General features: G+C 45.9%; 1 protein-coding gene and 1 long non-coding RNA gene across 2 annotated transcripts; one reads left to right on the forward strand and one right to left on the reverse strand.

The window, feature by feature from the left end:
• The first annotated feature begins 985 nt into the window (after positions 1-985).
• Positions 986-4,397, forward strand: LOC116985363 (zinc finger protein 2). The gene is made up of 4 exons (XM_033040126.1): positions 986-1,259; positions 1,627-1,679; positions 1,874-2,149; positions 4,380-4,397. The coding sequence occupies exons 1-4, from the start codon at positions 986-988 to the stop codon at positions 4,395-4,397; spliced, it is 621 nt and encodes a 206-aa protein (XP_032896017.1).
• Positions 4,398-12,104: 7,707 nt separating this feature from the next.
• On the reverse strand, positions 12,105-17,728 carry LOC116968417. Its single transcript, XR_004410468.1, has 2 exons — positions 17,667-17,728; positions 12,105-12,400 (listed from the first exon to the last, which is right to left on the reverse strand). It is a non-coding gene; the product is annotated as an uncharacterized LOC116968417 (long non-coding RNA).
• Between the last annotated feature and the right edge of the window lie 55 nt (positions 17,729-17,783).

Here is a 17,783-nt window from a genome sequence, read left to right on the forward strand (position 1 = left end):
GATGGAGAGTGACATAATTAATTCAGAAACAAGGGTTCTGAACTTAAAGAAAGGTAACTTTGAGGATATGAGACGTGAATTGGACAAGATGTGTTTTGTTATTTTATTCTATGTTATGACTGCAAGGCATGACATTTCGTTCAGACTGAAAAGTCTGAATGACAATAAAGGATACTTGATACTTGATATTAGGCAGGAAATGGTGTTGGGTAGACTGATGGGACTGAAGGCTGATAAATCCCCAGGGCCGGATGATCTACATCCCAGGGTACTTAAGGAAGTGGCTCTAGAAAACGTGGATGCATTGGTGATCATTTCCCAAGAGCTTTCCCAAGATTCATGATCAGTTCTTGTGGATTGGAGGGTAGCTAATGTTATCCCACTTTTTAAGAAAGGAGGGAAATAGAAAACAGGGAATTATAGACCAGTTAGCCTGACATCGGTGATGGGGAAGATGCTGAATTCAATTATAAAAGATGAAATAGCAGCACATTTGGATAGCAGCAACAGGATGGATTTACGAAGGGGAAATCATGCTTGATTAATCTTCTGGAATTTTTCAAGGATCTAACTAGAAAAATGGACAAGGGAGAGCCAGTGGATGAAGTGTACCTGGACTTTCAGAAAGCCTTTGATAAGGTCCCACATAGGAGATTAGTGGGCACAATTAGAGCAATCCAGCACTGCAAGTAAGCAGGCAGTGAAGAAAACGAATGGAATGTTGGCCTCAAAGCGAGAGGAGTTGAGTTTAGGAGCAAGGAGGTCCTACTGCAGTTATACAGGGTCGTAGTGGAGGGCGCTACAGTCGGAGTACCAGAGGGCGCCCAGACCTGACATTGTGTTCCCCTCCTGCAGTGTTTAGGAGCCGTTGCTGTGGACGGAGAGACGGGGACGTGAGTGGCCATTGTGGGCGGCCAGGGTGCCGGTGAGCCCCCCCCCCCCATCTGCTCGGTGTGCGGGCTGAGCTTCGAGGGGCAGAGCTTCGATGGAGGACCACATGACGGGCCTCAAGAAGCGTTATGATTGTGACTTGTGTGGCAAGGCCTGTCCTAGCCCGAGCCAGCTGGAAGTCCACCGGCGGGTTCACACGGGAGAACGCCCCTTCGAATGCTTTGACTGCAGCAAGCGCTTCAAGTCGACGAAGGAACTGATGGACCACCGACTGTTGCACACGGGAGAACGGCCCTTCGACTGCTTGGAGTGCGGGAAGAGCTTCAAAACGGCGCATGTCCTGAAGGCCCACCGGCGTTTGCACACGGGTGAGAAGCCCTATGGCTGCTCCACCTGCAGCAAGAGCTTTGCCCAGTTGCCGGGGCTGCTGCAGCACGGGCGGGTGCACAGCGAAGAGCGGCCCTTCACCTGCTCCGAGTGCGGAAAATGCTTCAAGTCGTCCATGGGCCTGAAGGTGCACAGGTTCGTGCACACCGGGGAGCGGCCCTTCCCCTGCAGCGACTGCGGCAAGGGCTTCACCCGCTCCAACGACCTGCTGGAGCACCAGCGCACCCACACCGGCGAGCGCCCCTACACCTGCGCCCAGTGCGGCAAAAGCTTCACCCAGTCCCATCACCTGCGGTCCCATCAGCGCACCCACACCGACAAGAGGCCGTTTTGCTGCTCTGACTGCAGCAAGGGCTTTGCCTATTTGTCGGAGCTACTGGATCACCGGCAGGTGCACAACAGTGAGCGGCCCTTCACCTGCAGCGACTGCAGCAAAGGCTTCAAGACTTCCAAGGACCTGGAAATACACAGACGCCTGCACACCGGGGAAAGGCCCTACACTTGCGCCCAGTGCGGCAAGAGCTTCACCCGCCCCACCAGCCTGCTGTCTCACCAGCTCACCCACACCGGGGAGCGGCCCTTCATCTGCGCCCAGTGCGGCAAGGGCTTCACCCAATCCGCCAAGCTGCGGTCCCACCAGCAGATGCATGCCGGCGACCGTCCCGTCCCCAGTCCGGTGTGTGAAGAGCACTTTGCCACGGCCTCCCAAGCCCTGTCTCACCAACGCGTGCACACCAGTGGCCGGCCCTACGACTGCCCGTACTGCGGGGAGGCGTTCGACAGCTCGCGGGAGTTGCGGCAGCACAGGCGGACCCATGCTGGCGATCGGCTGCTCCCACTGCGGGAAGCGTTTCAAGAGCGCACGGAGACTGTGGGGGAACCAGCGGATACACACCGGAGAGAGACCCTTAGTGTGTGCTGAGTGTGGCAAGGCTGTGGCAGCACCGGTGTACCCACAGCGGCAAGAGTCAATGGACAAGACTATAGGTGCAGGAGTAGGCCATTTGGCCCTTTGAGCCAGCACCGCCATTCAATGTGATCATGGCTGATCATCCCCAATCAGTACCCCGTGCCTGCCTTCTCCCCATATCCCCTGACTCCACTATCTTTAAGAGCCCTATCCAGCGCTCTCTTGAAAGCATCCAGAGAACCAGCCTCCACCGCCCTCTGAGGCAGAGAATTCCACAGACTCAACATTCTCTATGAGGAAAAAGTGTTTCCTCGTCTCTGTTCTAAATGGCTTACTCCTTATTCTTAAACTGTGACCCCTGGTTCTATGACTCCCTCAACATCGGGAACATGTTTCCTGCTTCTAGCGTGTCCAAACCCTTAACAATCTTATGTTTCAATGAGATGCCCTCTCATCCTTCTAAACTCCCAGAGTGTACAATCCCAGCCGCTCCATTCTCTCAGCATATGACAGTCCTGCCACCCCGGGATTTAACCTTGTAAACCCACGCTGCACTCCCTAAATAGCAAGAATGTCCTTCCTCAAATTAGGGAACCAAAACTGCACACAATACTCCAGGTGTGGTCTCACTAGGGCTCTGTACAACTGCAGAAGGACCTCTTTGCTCCTATACTCGACTACTCTTATTATAAAGGCCAACATGCCATTCGCTTTGTTCACTGCCTGCTGTACAGGACAAGCTGCTGCACCCACCTACCCCCTGAAGTGTGGGGGGAAGCTACCTACTGGCCTGCACCGCCATTCGATATGATCATGGCAGATCATCCAACTCGGTATCCTGTACCTGCCTTCTCTCCATACCCCCTGATCCCTTTAGCCACAAGGGCCACATCTAACTCCCTCTTAAATATAGGATTGTACACACCTCCCTTTAAACAAGATTGGAATCAAACATGACAAGCACAGCAGATATACCCCGACTACAGATAGTAAGAGATCCGCACAGGCCAGTTAATACTACCTGTTTTTGCCACAACCAAGGCACTGGTGTATTTTTGGGAAACAGTACGTGTGTGACAGGGTGTTGGTGTGCTGCATATGTGGTGACACACATGAGAAGCATGAACCAGTTACACCAGCGCACGGGGAGTTCCAAGCGAAGGCTGAGCAATTTTTATGATCCTCTTCCCGTCCTATGGTAGTATAATAATGTCACGCGAACTAATTAAAATGACCTCCACTATAGAGACATTTGCTAATGCCACTGCTGTCTCCTTGAGTGCAACACAGGAGGAGGTATAAGGGGTAACAGCTGAGATGGTAGCTATGAGAACTGTAGTATTACAAAACAGAATGGCCTTAGATTTTATCCTAGCAGAAAAAGGAGGGACGCGCAATAATCGGTCGGGTATGTTGTACTCTTATTCCCGATGCTTCCTCCAACATTACCAACTTGGCTGCCCATATCAGAATGGAAGTGGCTAAAATAAGGAAGGTAGGAGCTGAATTCCATGATTATAGCTCCAGGGGAGGTTGGTGGCCATGTAATATGTTTGGAAGAACTTGAGGAATTATTGTCCACTATGCATTGATTGTATTACTAATTGTACTATTAATTTGTCTGTTGTAATGCTTATGGTCTTTCTTATGTACTCGGCAAGGACTGTAATTGTTATCAAAATTGATAAAAAGGAGGGAATGATAAGGCTGAATAATGTTAAAAATATAAGAATATATTAAATGGATTCCTGGGCCAGCTTACAACTTATATTTACTCAAAGCAGGCTTTACTCAAGATTCAAGATAGTTTATTGGCATGTGTCCCAGATAGGACAATGAAATTCTTGCTTTGCTACTCCAGTAGATTGATACAGAAAGGCAAGTCCAGACTTGCCTCAGGTTGCTGTGTATTGAGACAATGACCGATGACTCTGAAATGCGACTACCAATTGATGAGAGAGGAAACCCAGATTAATCCCAGTAAGGGGTATTGAGACAATGTCCGATGCCTTTGACATGTAAGTGCCTTGTACCAATGTCCGATGCCTTTGATATGCAACTGCCTTGTACCACATGACAAGATGCCTTTGATGCGACTGATGATTGACAAGAGACAAACTCAGACGCATCCTGTTGTAATGTGTATTCACTGTACCTCTGACCATTACGAATGTCTTTTTAATGTGCTTAGGTGACAAAAGAACAGTAAAATACCATGTAATTCTGTGTTCAGGGAAGTGGAGAGCGGACAGCCAAGTGTCTGTGTTGCTCACTTGGCTGGGGTTATCCTTGCCACTTCCATCGGCCGAAAATTAGTAAAGTTTTGAATTGGATAACAAACCGCTTTGTGAGTTGTCTGTTTATTAAGAAGTGAACCTGTTTGTTTAATTATAAGTTAACGTTTTTTTAAAGAAACTCCACACTCTGCACTTCTGCATCTCTGTCTCTCCCTCTCTGTCTCTCTCTGAGTCTCTCCCTCTCCCTCCCTCCCCCTCCCTCCCCCTCTCTCTCTCCCTCTGATATGGGTGGTGGGGAAGCTGCTGGAGTCGATTATAAAAGATGAAATAACAGAACATTTTGATAGCAATAACAGGATCGGTCTGAGTCAGCATGGATTTACGAAGGGGAAATCATGCTTGACTAATCTTCTGGAACTTTTTGACGATGTAACTAGGAAAATGGACAAGGGAAAGCCAGTGGATGTAGTGTACCTGGACTTTCAGAAAGCATTTGATAAGGTCCCACATAGGAGATTAGTGGGCAACATTAGGGCACATGGTATTGGGGGTAGAGTGCGGACATGGATAGAGAAATGGTTGGCAGACAGGAAACAAAGAGTAGGGATTAACTGGTCCTTTTCAGAATGGCAGGCAGTGACTAGTGGGGTGCCGCAAGGCTCGGTGCTGGGACCGCAGCTATTTACAATATACATCAATGATTTGGATGAAGGGATTCAAAGTAACATTAGCAAATTTGCAGATGACACAAAGCTGGGTGGCAGTATGAACTGTGAGGAGGATGCTATGAGAATGCAGGGTGACTTGGACAGGTTGGGGGAGTGGGCAGATGCATGGCAGATGAAGTTTAATGCGGATAAATGTGAGGTAATCCACTTTGGTAGCAAAAACAGGAAGGCAGATCACTAAATGGCGTCAAGTTGGGAAAAGGGGAAGTACAACGGGATATGGGGGTCCTTGTTCATCAGTCTATGAAATTAAGCATGCAGGTGCAGCAGACAGTGAAGAAAGCGAATGGCATGTTGGCCTTCATAACAAGAGGAGTTGAGTATAGCAGCAAAGAGGTCCTTCTGCAGTTGTACAGAGCCCTAGTGAGACCACAACTGGAGTATTGTGTGCAGTTTTGGTCCCCTAATTTGAGGAAGGACATTCTTGCTATTGAGGGAATGCAGCGTAGGTTTACAATGTTAATTCCCGGGATGGCGGGACTGTCATATGATGAGAGAATGGAGCAGCTGGGCTTGTACACTCTGGAGTTTAGAAGGATGAGAAGGCAGGATAGATAGATGGATGGATGGATGGACAGATAAATGCGGCATGTTGGCCAGTGTAGGTGAATTGGGCTGAAGGGCCTGTTTCCGTGACCCTGGGACTAGTGTAGATGGGGCATGTTGGCCGGTGTCGTGAGGCAAATGAAACTTTACACCACTCGTAATTTACTTAACTTTATTTAAGCTTTAAGCAACTTATTTCTTTAATACATAAACTCAGAAGGGTCTGGCAAACGTGGCTGATTCCGCAGGCCTTTCCCGCCCGAAAATACCCCGAACATACGCACACTCTGGAAAAGTATCGCACATGCGCCCACTTCATTCTCCCCTCCTATTTATTAGTTGAGATGGTCAGGAGGTTTAGTACGTCTTGATGACTGTTGCAGCACTGGAGCTTCAGGAGATAATGGTGTTTCAATAGCTGGTGGTACATACATTGCTTGGTCATCAACTTCACTCATATTGTTATTTAGATTTACAATATTAGAATTACTTATAGAAGTTTCCATAGGGGATGATGGGAGTGTTGGAGGAAGTTCTCGATCAGTGTTATCAAGGAGTGACGGAGCTGATGGAGAAGACGGACACGGTGCAAGGTCACAAAGTGAGACAGTTGACTGACGTCCATCCTGATGCTTGATAGTTGCATAAGAACGGTTGACATCAGTCAGTTCAACTTCATCAACAAAAGGCTCATTCTTATTTATTCGGACATACCGACGAAGCAACACAGGCACAGGGCTAGTCAACCATGATGGCAGAGAAGTACCAGTAGAAGAACGGCGTTTGAAGTTAAAGAACCGCTCGTGTGGAGTAGTATTGGTAGCAGTTGACAGTAGAGATCTGATGGAGTGTAATGAATCTGGTCGAACACATTCCCAATGCTGATCTGGCATGTCATTTGACTTTAAAGCCAGTTTCACTGCTTTCCAAATGATTCCGTTATACCTCTCAACCTGACCATTTCCAATAGGATGATATGGTGTTGTTTTACTTGTTGCAATTCCTCTATTAGAAAGATAGTCTTTTAAATCTTTTGACATGAATGAGATGCCCCTATCAGAATGTATGTAACTTGGAAATCCACAGAATGAAAACAGTTGATCTAAACATTTGATAACCATAGCAGCTGACATATTTGGACAAGGAAAGGCAAATGGAAACCTCGAATATTCATCAACTAAGGTAAGTATATAAACATTTCGAGAGGAGGATGGTAAAGGCCCTTTGAAGTCAATACTCAAACGTTCCATAGGTTGAGTAGCTTTGATCAATCTTCCTTCTTCAGGACGGAAGAACCTTGGTTTTAATTCAGCACAGATTCTACATGAAGCACATGTCATCTTCACATCTTCTGTAGAGAAAGGTAAGTTTTTGGAACGAACATAGTGTAACAAACGAGTGACTCCAGGATGACACAGCCCATTGTGAAGATCAGTGAGTGCAGAAGAATGAACAGAGGCACAAAATGCTCTTCTTAATGTATCCGGAGCAACATTATCCTTACCAGGGCGGTACTCAATTGAATAACTATATGCAGATAATTCAATCCTCCATTCATGAATTTTACTGTTTATAATCATCGTTCGTTTCCGATTATCCAGCATAAAAGCTACTGAACGCTGATCTGTTATCAAAGTGAAATGCAGGCGAGCAAGGAAATGACTCAATTTCCTCACTGCTTCAATAATTGCTGTAGCTTCCTTTACGACGGGTGGGTGGTGCAATTCACTACCTTGGAGAGTACGAGACATGAAAGCCACTGGTCGTCCTCCTTGATTTAATGTTGCTGATACTGCTAAATCAGAGGCATCACGTTCAACAACAAAGGGGAGATCCTCATCGATGGCGTGTAATGTCGCAGATTCCAATTGTTTCTTTAAAGAAGTAAAGGCACCAATTGCTGTGGAGTCAAGAGGGAAAGATTTTACTCTAATCAAAGGTTGAATTTTGTCAGAAAAATTTGGTACCCATTTAGCATAAAATGCAAACATCCCAAGAACCCTTCGTAGAGAGTTTAATGCAGCTGGAACAGGTATCTCTTGGAGTGGGCGGAGTCTTACTGGATCAGGCTTGATTATATCATTTCCAACCCAATAACCAAGAATATTAATTGACGACACTGATGTGATTGACTTAGCCTCATTTAGTGTTAGATTTTTAGAATGTACAACATCTAAAAACCGTTGTACATCTTCGTCATGTTCAGCTTGGTCTTTTCCTGCAATAGTTATATTATCAAGATAAGGGAAAGTATCTTTAAGGTTTTCTTGTTCAACAAGTTTGTCCATCTCTCTCTGAAAAACAGCCACGCCGTTAGTTACACCAAAAGGAACTGCAGTGGTGATATAATTTCCCATTTGCTTCAAACGCAGTGTATTTCTTCTCCGATTCCTTCAAAGGAATTTGGTAGTAAGCATTTTTTAGGTCAAAAGTAGAGAATATCTTATACTTAGCTAATGTATTGATAATCTCTTCTATACGAGGTAATGGATATGCATCAAGCTCCGTGAACTGGTTTATAGTTTGAGAGTAATCAATGCAGAGTCTCTTTCTATGTCTCTCCAAGGGGTCCTTAACCACGACTACGTGTGCCCTCCAAGGGGAAGAGCTGGGTTCTAGGATACCTTCTCGTAAAAGATTAGTTAGTTCTGTGTTGATAAAGCTCCTATCATCTTTACTAAAATGTCTTGATTTTGTAGCATTTGGCTTGCACTTAGAGGATAAATTAGTGAACAATGAAGAACATTCAACAGATGCAGCAGAAAAACCACACAATACTGGTGGCTTTGACAATACAAGATCAGGCATAGTTCCTTCATACATTATTTGAAGTGATCTGTGCAGTTTCTGACAATCGTGACCTAGAATTATGTCGCTACACAAATTTTTCAAAATACCAAAACATACAGATTTATAACTAGTTTTGTTCAGAATAAAGTCTACAATACAAGATCCAATCATTTGAGTATTGAGAGTTGTCAGAGCCATCGAGATTTCTCTATTTGAAGGAATTATAGTTAGATTTAGTCGGGACACAACTTGTTCACTTATAAAACTTTCTGAACTGCCAAAATCAAGTAGTACATTAACTGTATGGCCATTGATGGATACCGTTGTAGCTGCATGAGACTAGCTCTGAGGAAATGCAGCTGTAATTGCACATAAAGAAGGCGTGTACATGGCAGCAGTCACACTTTTAGTAGTTGCTTTGGACTTGCATACTCTAGAATAATGTCCCTTCTTGCCACAATTATTATGTTGCCCCTCGAGCAGGGCATCTCTCTCTCTTATGAATATTACCCCCGCAAATGTAACACTTCCTTTTCGAATAAGTATATGCTGCAGCAAGGGCACCTTTATCAGTAGAAGCAACTGCAATTTAAACGTGACACACAAAAGCCTTTCTACGACAAGTCCAGCAAGCCGCTTAAACCACTGGCACGTGGACAAGTGGTTCGCCTGCAAACCGACAAAGGCACATTTACGGCCCGTCCAAAGAGCCACGTTCGTACCTGGTGGAAGTGGACGGGGCTATTTCCGCCAGGCCGCCGGTCGTGCCCCCACTCCCATACCCCATTTTTTCTCCCGCGAAAGAAGTTGAGGCGGTCTCCTACCGCACGAGGGCTGGACGGGCTTGCAGGCCACCTGTTAGATAAGGGAATTTTGTATAATCCTGCTAGCATATTCTGTGGAATTCTCTGCCTCAGTGGAGGCCGGTTCTCTGGATGCTTTCAAGAGAGAGCTAGATAGGGCTCTTAAAAGTAGCGGAGTCAGGGGATATGGGGAGAAGGCAGGAACGGGGTACTGATTGGGGATGATCAGCCATGATCACATTGAATGGCGGTGCTGGCTCGAGGGGCCAAATGGCCTACTCCTGCACCTATTGTCTATTGTCATATTCTTAGCATCCCTTCGGTATATTGCTTAAGGCTCCGTAGTTTATTTTATTCTCTACAAGAGATGTAGATTGACTATAGCATGCTAGCTAATCATAGTGCTTGTTAGTAGTAGCCCTGCCTAGTACATGCTTTATAACATTAAGAACTCGCCTACTTCAGGCAGTAGATGTAGCAGCTCGGACATGTAATGTACTGCATATCCAATGCTGTAAGTGTTTATTAAAGATATGTTGTATCTTTATACGTATATGAGTCCGGTAATTACAGGGCATGTTGGCCGGTGTAGGCAAGTTGGGCTGAAGGGCCTGTGTCTGTGACTCTGTGACTAGTGTAGATGGGGCATGTTGGCCGGTGTGGGCAAGTTGGGCTGTAGGGCCTGTCTCCGTGCTGGGTGACTAGTGTAGATGGGGCATGTTGGCCGATGTGGGCAAGTTGGGCTGAAGGGCCTGTGTCTGTGACTCTGTGACTAGTGTAGATGGGGCATGTTGGCCGATGTGGGCAAGTTGGGCTGAAGGGCCTGTGTCTGTGACTCTGTGACTAGTGTAGATGGGGCATGTTGGTCGGTGTGGAATAGTCGCCTTCTCCCCCTCTCAATCGCATATTTGTATGCAATTGAAACTTGGTGAAAGTCGGTTTTCTTGATGCAGGAATTTTCAACATCAGCAGCATTTCCCCTTTTCACTACAGGAAGGAGTTGTCTAAAATAGCCACAACAAATGGTAAGAATGCCGCCGAAAGGCTTAGTGTTGGTGCATACATCTTGAAGAGCTCTATCCACCGCTTCAAAGCTCTCCATCCTAATCTTTGGGCATTCAAGATTCAAGAGAGTTTATTGTCATGTCCCAGATAGGACAATGAAATTCTTGCTTTGCTTCAGCACAACAGGATATTGTAGGCATAAATACAGAACAGATCAGTGTGTCCATATACCATTGAATATATATATACACACATAAATAACCAGATAAAGTGCAATTGGCTATTAAAGTTTTGATTTTTGTTTGAGTTCAGTTTAATAGTCTGATGGCTGTGGGGAAGTAGTTGTTCCTGAACCTGGATGTTGCAGTCTTCAGGCTCCTGCACTTTCTACCCGAAGGCAGCGGAGAGATGAGTGTGTGGCCAGGATGGTGTGGGTCCTTGATGATGCTGCCAGCCTTTTTGTGGCAGCGACTGCGATATATCCCCTTGATGGTAAGGAGGTCAGAGCCGATAATGGACTGGCAGTGTTCACAACTTTATGCAGTCTTTTCGGCTCCTGGGCGCTCGAGTTGCCGAACCAAGCTATGATGCAACCGGTCAGCATGCTCTCTACTGTGCCCCTGTAGAAGTTCGAGAGAGTCCTCCTTGACATACCAACTCTCCATAATCTTCTCAGGAAGTAGAGGTGCTGATGTGCTTTCTTTATAATTGCATCAGTGTTCTCGGACCAGGAGAGATCTGCAGAGATATGCACGCCCAGGAATTTGAAGCTCTTGACCCTTTCCACCATCGACCCGTTGATATAAACTGGACTGTGTGTCCCCATCGTACTCCTTCCAAAGTCCACAATCAGTTCCTTGGTTTTCCTGGTGTTGAGGGCCAGGTTATTGTGCTGGCACCATTTGGTCAGTCGGTCAATCTCACTTCTGTACTCTGACTCGTCCCCATCAGTGATACGTCCCACAACAGTGGTGTTGTCAGCAAACTTGATGATGAAGTTCGCACTATGACCAGCTACACAGTCATGAGTATAGAGTGCCAGTGCCCGGCCCGCGCCCGGCTCCCTCGATCCCCCCACACACACTCTTCAATTACCCAGGATCTCGAGGTGGCAGCAGTCGGCCAGGCTCCGGGACGCTTCGGGCCGGCTCCGGGGCTCACCTGTTTCGGGACTCACCGGCTTCTGGACTCAGCGCGGCTCACGGACTCAGCCCGGCCTCCGGGGCTTTATTCTTCTCGACCCGATGATTGACAGTGGGTGCCGGATAGGGCGTCGCCATCCTGGCGACCGACAGGAGAGAAGACCAATCTGCTGATCTTACGATTTTTAAACCTTCATAACTTTTGTAATATTCCACCGATCGGAACAAAACGTGGTGCGCTTGCATCACATGAGAATGGTAGGTAAGGTGGCAAAACATTGTAGCGCTATCGGGTAGCGTTTTTGCGCAAATGTAAATACAATGCAAACCGGAAGAGGACACGATGAGAGTATAGATAGATATAGATAGATAGTCAATATATAGATAGATATACACACACGTATATATATTTATAAATATGAAATCCTAATATTTTGAATGAAATATCCATGAACACATGTCAAGATATTTTTCCATTCTTTCGTTCTATATTAGTGTAATACAATGTCATGCATACATACCTACATATTTAAATTCAGCCAATAAGTTGCTTTAATTTGAGACATGGAGTTTTAAAATGTGAATGTCTCATAACAACACATTTGTGGGTCAGCAGTATATTGCACCAACATCCGCAATTTTAAATAATTCTAAATTGAACTTCATAAACAAGGATAACACTTTTTATTTCTGTTATTCATGGTAATATTTACATAATTTACATCATTTTATGTGCGAGATATACAGGGTTGCAGTGTTTCGCATATCAGCTAACCAATGAAAGTGATGTAAAATGCAACATATTTCAAACAGTGATAGCCTGTTCTTGGTCTGCTTGTTGGAAAACTGGTCAAGTTCAAAGTGTTCAGAACAAAGACAGCAGTTGTTTGACAAGTACACCGGAGTTCGGTGAAGGAGATCTTGTTGACGAGTATTCTGGACCCACTGTCGACATCTGAAACTACAGAAAATATCATATAGGAATAACATAAGAAAAATTTGATTATATCTACATACCTGCAGAATGGATGATATATCACTTAAGTGCAATTGTTTTCAGGTGTGGTGAGAGACTTGTATATTGAAGATGCATTTTGCTTCTAATATGTCAATTTACCTTCAATATAGAAGAGCTTATTAAAATCTTCTTACATGGACCCTTTAAGTATTATCTTTCTATCCTCTTTTGACCCTGATACTAACAGGGCTGCCAACTCTCAAGCAGAGAGAGAGTGGGACGCAGAGAGAGAGAGAGAGGCAGAGAGGGCAGAGACAGAGAGAGGGCAGCGACAGGGAGAGAGAGAGGGCAGAGAGAGAGGGCAGAGAGAGAGAGAGGGCAGAGACCTCTGGCAGAGAACAGTGCTGGCAGCGGCTGTGACCCGACACCAGGCGCCGCTTCGGCCGGGTCCATGCCACCCCTCCCCCCCCCCACCGGTCCCCCTCACCACCGCGGGCCGTTGCTTTGGTCGGCGGCGGCGGAGGCTGTAGTGCGGGGTGACTGAGGGTTGGTGTGAATGTCGGGCCTCACACAGCAGCAGCAGCGGCGACGGCGGCCTCGCCCGCCCTCATAGCGGTCGCTGTGTGCCACTCCGGAGGGGAGGCGGTGGCGAAAAGATCCCAACTGCCTCCCCCTTTGCGGCGGCACTTAGTGGTGGACGGGGACGGCCAAGGCAGCGGGGCGATGATGCCAGTGTTGTCCGAGGAGCGCTGACCTTCCTTCCTCCCCACCACCTCTGCCCCTCCCCCCCCCTCTCTCTCTCTTGTACGCCCACCCCCCTTATCCTGGTCACTTATTCCTTTTCTCCAGAGATGCTGCCTGACCCGCTGATCCCCATTCCCGCCTCTATTCAATCCTCACAGACATCCCCTGTGCTCCCCTCCCCATCTACCCCCCCCTCCCCCGATCTATTCATCCTGCACTGATATCCCTATCCACCTCACATTGATTCTCCTGCCATCCCCCATTCATCCTACACTGGTCCCCCAGTTCATCCTGCACTGACCCCCTTTCCCATCCATCCTGCACTGCTTCCCCCATTCATCCTGTGAGGAAAGGGTTAATAGGGATAGTTGATTTAGACTAGAAATCCTGAGAAATGGCTGAGGTAGGATAATAGTGAGCTTCAGCACGAACACCCGACCGCGCTTGGCTGGATAGTAACAGCAGAAGAACAGGTAGTGACATTTCAAGGTTGAGAATTAGAAGATAAGCAGTCCAGCAGAAACATTACGAGAACTGGGGGAAAGGGCAGGAACTACTCTGTACAGCACATGCTTAATAAGATACATGAATATTACGACAACACCCATCATGACAAAATGTCTCATTTAAATGCACATGCGATGTATGATGTGGGAGGTAACCTGGACGTTGAAGGGCGTTACATGACGTTCTGGTGAGAATGTGAACCTCAGTGCTCTGATTGGAAGGAGCCAGAAGGGGAGGCTGATTCAGCCAAATGGTGCTGTATAAGTAGAGGATGGTTTCCTGGTCTCGGTGTGTCTCGGTTGGAGAGACACCCGGGGGCTGCAGACTCGTAAATAAAGGAGTTCCTTGTTTCCACGACTTTGTCTCTGGCATCGTGATTGTGAGCACTCACATTTGCATCTCACAATCCTAAATTGACCCCTCCATTTATCCTGCACTGATCCTCCCATCCTTGTAATGATCTCCCCATTCATCCTGCACTGATCTCCCCATCCATCCTGTACTGACACCCCCATTCATCCTGTACTGTCCCCCATTCATCCTGTACTGTCCCCCCATTCATCCTGTACTGCTCCCCCCATCCATCCTGTACTGTCCCCCCCAATCATCCTGTACTGTCCCCCCATCCATCCTGTTCTGATCCCCCCCCTCATTCATCCTGTTCTGATCCCTCCCCTTCCATCCTGTTCTGGTCCACCCATTCATCCTGCACTGATCCCCCCATCCATCCCGTACCGATCGCCACTGAAATCCCCCGCGGTCTCCCCTCACAATTTTATCTACTCCATCTGACACGCACTAATTCTCCTGCTTCAGTCCATCCATTCCGCACCGATTGCCTTCTCAACCCCCCCCCCCACCTGCCATCTATCCATCCTGACACAGGCCTTGGACAGCGTTAACGAACTGAACACTGCCATTAAAGATAGAGTCACATTTCGGGAGACCAAACATGAAGGTAGAAGTAGGCCCACCTACATCAGTGTACTGCGGAACGACATATGCTTTGACAGCATTAACAAACTGAGGACTGCCATGCTAGATAAACTGCTCTGAGGTGCTATATTCATGGAACCAGGAATGGCATATAAGCTAAGGCCAACGGATGCCTTTGCATTAGTAGTAGGGGTAAATGGCAATATACATCCAGGAGCACCTGAATGATGATGCAGCATCATGCCAGCATGTTTGATTGTTCGGTAAACTATATGATGAATTGCAAAATTTATGTATATTATTATATATTTTTATGTTATGGAATCAAAATCAAGAATTATAAATTCACATTTCAAAAATGGTTTCACTATTCAGTAGTACTGATTTTCAGTATTCCATAATGACATTTGAGAATACACGAGGTTGCATGTAAAACACTGATTTTCAAAAATCCAGTTTCTGTGTAGTACGTTCCATTGCATTTAAGTGAGAAATACCGATTTCCCCAACAAAATATTGATTTTCAGCCATCAAAATACGGAAATGCTCGGTGAAACTTGGCAGCTCTGCAATTATTAATCTTGACTCCACCAAAATTATTTCTGAAATATTGGTCATAAATTTGGTGCATAAATACTCCAAAATAAGGTTAAGAGTGCAACAGAGATCATCTAAAACCCCGGTCGCGAGGGGCTTCACGCTCGTGATGTGCGCTGTGGGCACATTACTTCACATTAAAGATTTGTAATCCTGTCATGCCACCCCTCCTTTTTGAAAAGCGTCGTACGGGCCTGAAACATGTTCCCGATGTTGGGGGAGTCCAGAACCAGGGGCCACAGTTTAAGAATAAGGAGTAAGCCATTTAGAACGGAGACGAGGAAACACTTTTTCTCACAGAGAGTGGTGAGTCTGTGGAATTCTGTGCCTCAGAGGGCGGTGGAGGCCGGTTCTCTGGATGCTTTCAAGAGAAAGCTAGATAGGGCACTTAAAAATAGAGGAGTCAGGGGATATGGGGAGAAGGCAGGAACAGGGTACTCATTGGGGATGATCAGCCATGATCACATTGAATGGCGGTGCAGGCTCGAAGGGCCGAATGGCCTACTCCTGCACCTATTGTCTATTGTCATGATTGTAGTCGAGGCAGCACATCGAAATGGCGCGAAAAATCACCCATGACGCACTACGCTTTTATCGCCAAGTGGAGTATCTTGCTCCACTCTATGATCTTTAGTCTCGAGCAAGGCAGCTTGTTCCTGATGTCAGGCCACTGGAATTTGGAAGGATAAGAGGGGATCTTATTGAAACAAATAAAATTATTAAGGGATTGGACAGGTTAGATACATGTTCCCGATGTTGGGGGAGTCCAGAACCAGGGGCCACAGTTCAAGAATAAGGGGTCGGCCATTTAGAACTATGATGAGGAAACACTTTTTCACCCGGAGAGTTGTGAATCTATGGAATTCTCTGCCTCAGAAGGCAGTGGAGGCCAATTCACTGGATGTTTTCAAGGGAGAGTTAGATTTAGCTCTTAGGGCTTATAGCGGCAGATTTTTATATCGTTCAAGAGATTACTCCCTCTAGCCACTAAAGTAGACGACATGATTAAGGAGATTGTCGTAATACGCATGTGAGCTCTCCCTGAGACCTTCAGAGCTTCTTCACAGATAAATCTTCATAACACAGTCTTTTGATTCATAGATTCTTTATTGAAGAAAAACAATAAGGTATACATCAACCTTCTTCCGACTCACACACCACAATCTTCGTCAAACTTCAGCATATCGCTTTAAATGTTAGGAAACTCCTCGCTTCTCCGTTACACTTCACATGGTCGAAGGGTATGCCTTCCTCATGTAAATCCAAAACTAAACTAAAAACAAAGCTTCTGCGCAAGAAACTTAGCTCCAAACACCTGCTAGAATATGTCATAAATCCCACCCACATAATAGGGGGGTTGCAAGTAAGGTCACCGGGTCATAGGGCTTGACACACGGAACCGCTCAATCCATCTGGAGGACATCGCAGCTTCCGGTATTATGTTGTTAATACACGAAACGCGTACTTTCCTACCTGTTAATAAACGCCAAAATGGTGAATTTTTGCGCTGTAAAAAATTGTGGAAGTCGGGGTAACCGTGAGAGACATCTATCCTACTTCAGAATTACAAAGGTGAAGTGAAATAAAGGTAAAGAGAAGCGAGAGCTGAAGGGACCACAACAGCTAAAGTGCTTGGCGAACATTGGCCATGCAGATATCGAAATTGAAAATATTGGGAATTATCGCGTTGGCTCTCTGCATTTCATCAACAGTAAGGCATTATTTGTGTTTTTTCTTGATTCCTTTGATATCTAAAAAGTTTCCGAAGTGATAAATCTGGCTGTAAAATTTTAAAATCGCCCATGGTTCTGAAGTAGGTTTTTACATGCAAAAAGAAAACGCTTCTGAAGCTAAATTTATCATTAAAAAATATCTCCAGACTTACGATTGGTGTGTGGAAAAGTAAGTTTTCTATCATTATGCTATTGAGATGTATATTTTGGCAAATAATAAAATGTCCTGACAGCTTAAACACCCACTCCCTTTCAATAGGATATTGTCAATTTGCTGAGGTTGATTATGCCCAATTAACAGCTAACAATTGTGCCATTCCTTGGCTTGCTGAGTAAAATGTAATTCAAAACCTACGTATGGTTTGTGATTTTTTTAATGATAAATTTTGCTTCAGAGGCGTTTTCTTTTTGTATGTAAAAACCCACGAGAATCATGGGCGATTTTAAAATGTTACAGCCAGATTTATCACTTCTGAAACTTTTTAGATGCCAAAGGAATCAAGAAAAAACACAAATAATGCCTTAATGTTGATGAAATGCAGTTAACAAACGGCCAATGTTCACCAAGCACTTTGGCTGTCGTTGTCCCTTCAGCTCTCACTTCTATTTCCCGTAATTTCTCCTCACTTTTGGAATTCTGAAGTAGGATAAATGTCTCTCACACTTATCCCGATTTCCATAATTATTTACAGCGCAAAAATGGACCACTTTGGCAGGTTTTAACAATGCTGGAAACAATTGTCAGTGCTTACCTGCAGTTCATCACGTGTGCTCCAGTTGGCGTAGCGTGGCAACAGTACCGGTTCAGGGGTCGTGACCCGACTGCCGTGCAACCTCCCTATAACGGGCAGTCTAAAATTTAAAGGCAC

The sequence above is a fragment of the Amblyraja radiata genome, chromosome 2, assembly GCF_010909765.2.
Source record: "Amblyraja radiata isolate CabotCenter1 chromosome 2, sAmbRad1.1.pri, whole genome shotgun sequence".
NCBI classification, from domain to species: Eukaryota; Metazoa; Chordata; class Chondrichthyes; order Rajiformes; family Rajidae; genus Amblyraja; species Amblyraja radiata.